The sequence below is a fragment of the Otolemur garnettii genome, unplaced genomic scaffold (assembly GCF_000181295.1).
Source record: "Otolemur garnettii isolate 467f Iridium unplaced genomic scaffold, OtoGar3 scaffold00268, whole genome shotgun sequence".
Classification (NCBI taxonomy): domain Eukaryota; kingdom Metazoa; phylum Chordata; class Mammalia; order Primates; family Galagidae; genus Otolemur; species Otolemur garnettii.
The window spans coordinates 164,770-166,706 of record NW_003852663.1 but is presented as its reverse complement, the minus strand read 5'-3'; the positions used below and the strand labels follow the sequence as shown (position 1 = coordinate 166,706).

General features: G+C 39.5%; 1 protein-coding gene across 1 annotated transcript in view; it reads right to left on the bottom strand.

The window, feature by feature from the left end:
- The window catches only part of CENPI (centromere protein I), a 109,633-nt gene that overhangs the window by 43,468 nt on the left and 64,228 nt on the right, over positions 1-1,937 (bottom strand). The window contains exon 13 of the mRNA XM_003802969.2: positions 791-885. Within this exon, the coding sequence (XP_003803017.1) occupies positions 791-885 (95 nt within the window). The remainder of the gene's footprint in view (positions 1-790; positions 886-1,937) is intronic.

The window sequence follows — 1,937 nt, the reverse complement described above, 5'->3', positions numbered from 1 at the left end:
ACAGGCGCCCGCCACAACGCCTGGCTATTTTTTGGTTGCAGCCGTCATTGTTGTTTTGGCGGGTCCGGGCTGGGGATTCGAACCCGCCACCTCAGGTGTACGTGGCTGGCGCCTTAGCCGGTTGAGCCACAGGCGCCGAGCCCCTCAAGTTAGTCTTAAACTCAGGCAATCCACCTGCCTCAGACTCCCAGAGTGCTACATTATAAGTGTGAGCCACCTCATCCAGCCAAAGCCAAAGATTTTAAGTAGAAAGACTCAAAACAACCTAATCATGCAGTTCATCAAAATTAATCTTTTCACTTTTTCTTAAAGGTAAAACACATTCAACAGAAATTCAGGACTTTTTCTTTTTGAAACTCCAAAGTCAAGCTAAATTAATGAATATAACCAAAACATACCAGAGGAATACAGAAACACAACTGTACAAAATTACCTTAGAAATTTTTCTAGATATCATTAAAACTGACTTTACATATGAAAATAAATTTTAGCATGAGTTAAACTGAATGGAAGTCAAAGTTGTAAATTCTAATTTCATCTCTCTCAAGTACTGTCTTAACTTTTGTAAGTCACTTAAAGGTTAAAGAATTGCTTTCTGATTTATATATCTTAGAGAACTAACCTTTTCCTCAAGATTATAGGGAAGATGAGTGCAAGTTAACAAAAACAACTTTCAGAAAAGTACTAATAAGTATTTACATTAAAACATGAGGTATCATGCCACGCTATCAAATACATGCAAACATTTTTGTATAGATCATCTCTCGTGGAGGATTGTAAGATAACTCACAGAGGGCTGTTCATCGTAGGTTTCACACGTATATCCATTGAAAGCCACAACAGCCAATTCTGCAGTAGCTCTTTCAGAGTCTGAAGAACACTACACTGAGGGGGCAAAATGAAAAATCATTTGTGAAACCATTGAGACATAATAGCGTTCAGAACAAAAACAACAGCTTAGAGGGGGAAGGGATGAGAGAGATGGCCACATCCAATTTAGAACCCAACATCTGCTGCTCCAACATAATCAGTCTCCAGGAGACAGATGAATACAAATACAAGTTTATTTTGCCATTTTCACTACAAGAAACATCATCTCAAAAGGACTGTCCCAACTTAGCCAGGGACAGACTTTTCTCTAAATTACATTCATTTAAGACAAATACTACATCATCAAATAAAAACAGCATCCTTGGACAGCACCTGTGGTTCAAAGGAGTAGGGTGCCGGCCCCATATGCCAGAGGTGGCGGGTTCAAAACCAGCCCCGGCCAGAAAAAAGAAAAAAAAAAAAAAAACCAGCATCCTTATTGTCTCCTCTCAGAGAACCTTTAAAGTTGTTATAGATATGAGTTCCCCATTCTTCTCACCTTGTAATATACAACTACAATTTATTCCCTTTTTGATGTTCATATAAATTTATCTTATCTTCTGTGACTTTGGAAAACAAACAATCCAAGTCTTCCTTTCTCAGGCTTTGCCTTGATTTCCCAGGACTTCATTCACATACAAAAAGATACAGTCATAACAAAAATTTATCCAGAGCATTTATAATTATAATTCAAAAAAAATCCATACCACCCCAAAATCTAATAGAGAAAACCTTTCTTAAATATCCTAACAAATAATAAATAATGTACTGGTTATTATTTGAACATTTCCAGTGATAGGATACCCACTGCTACGCCACAGAACTGTTTAATTAATACTTTTCTTAGAGAATGACACCTCACATTCAGGTTAGAAATATTTTTGAGGCTCGGCACCTGTGGCTCAAGGGCCTAAGGCGCCAGCCACATACACCTAAGGTGGCGGGTTCAAATCCCCAGCCCAGGCCCGCCAAAGAACAATGATGGCTGCAACCAAAAAATGGCCGGGCGTTGTGGCGGGCGCCTGTAGTCCCAGCTACTTGGGAGGCTGAGGCAGGAGACTCGCTTG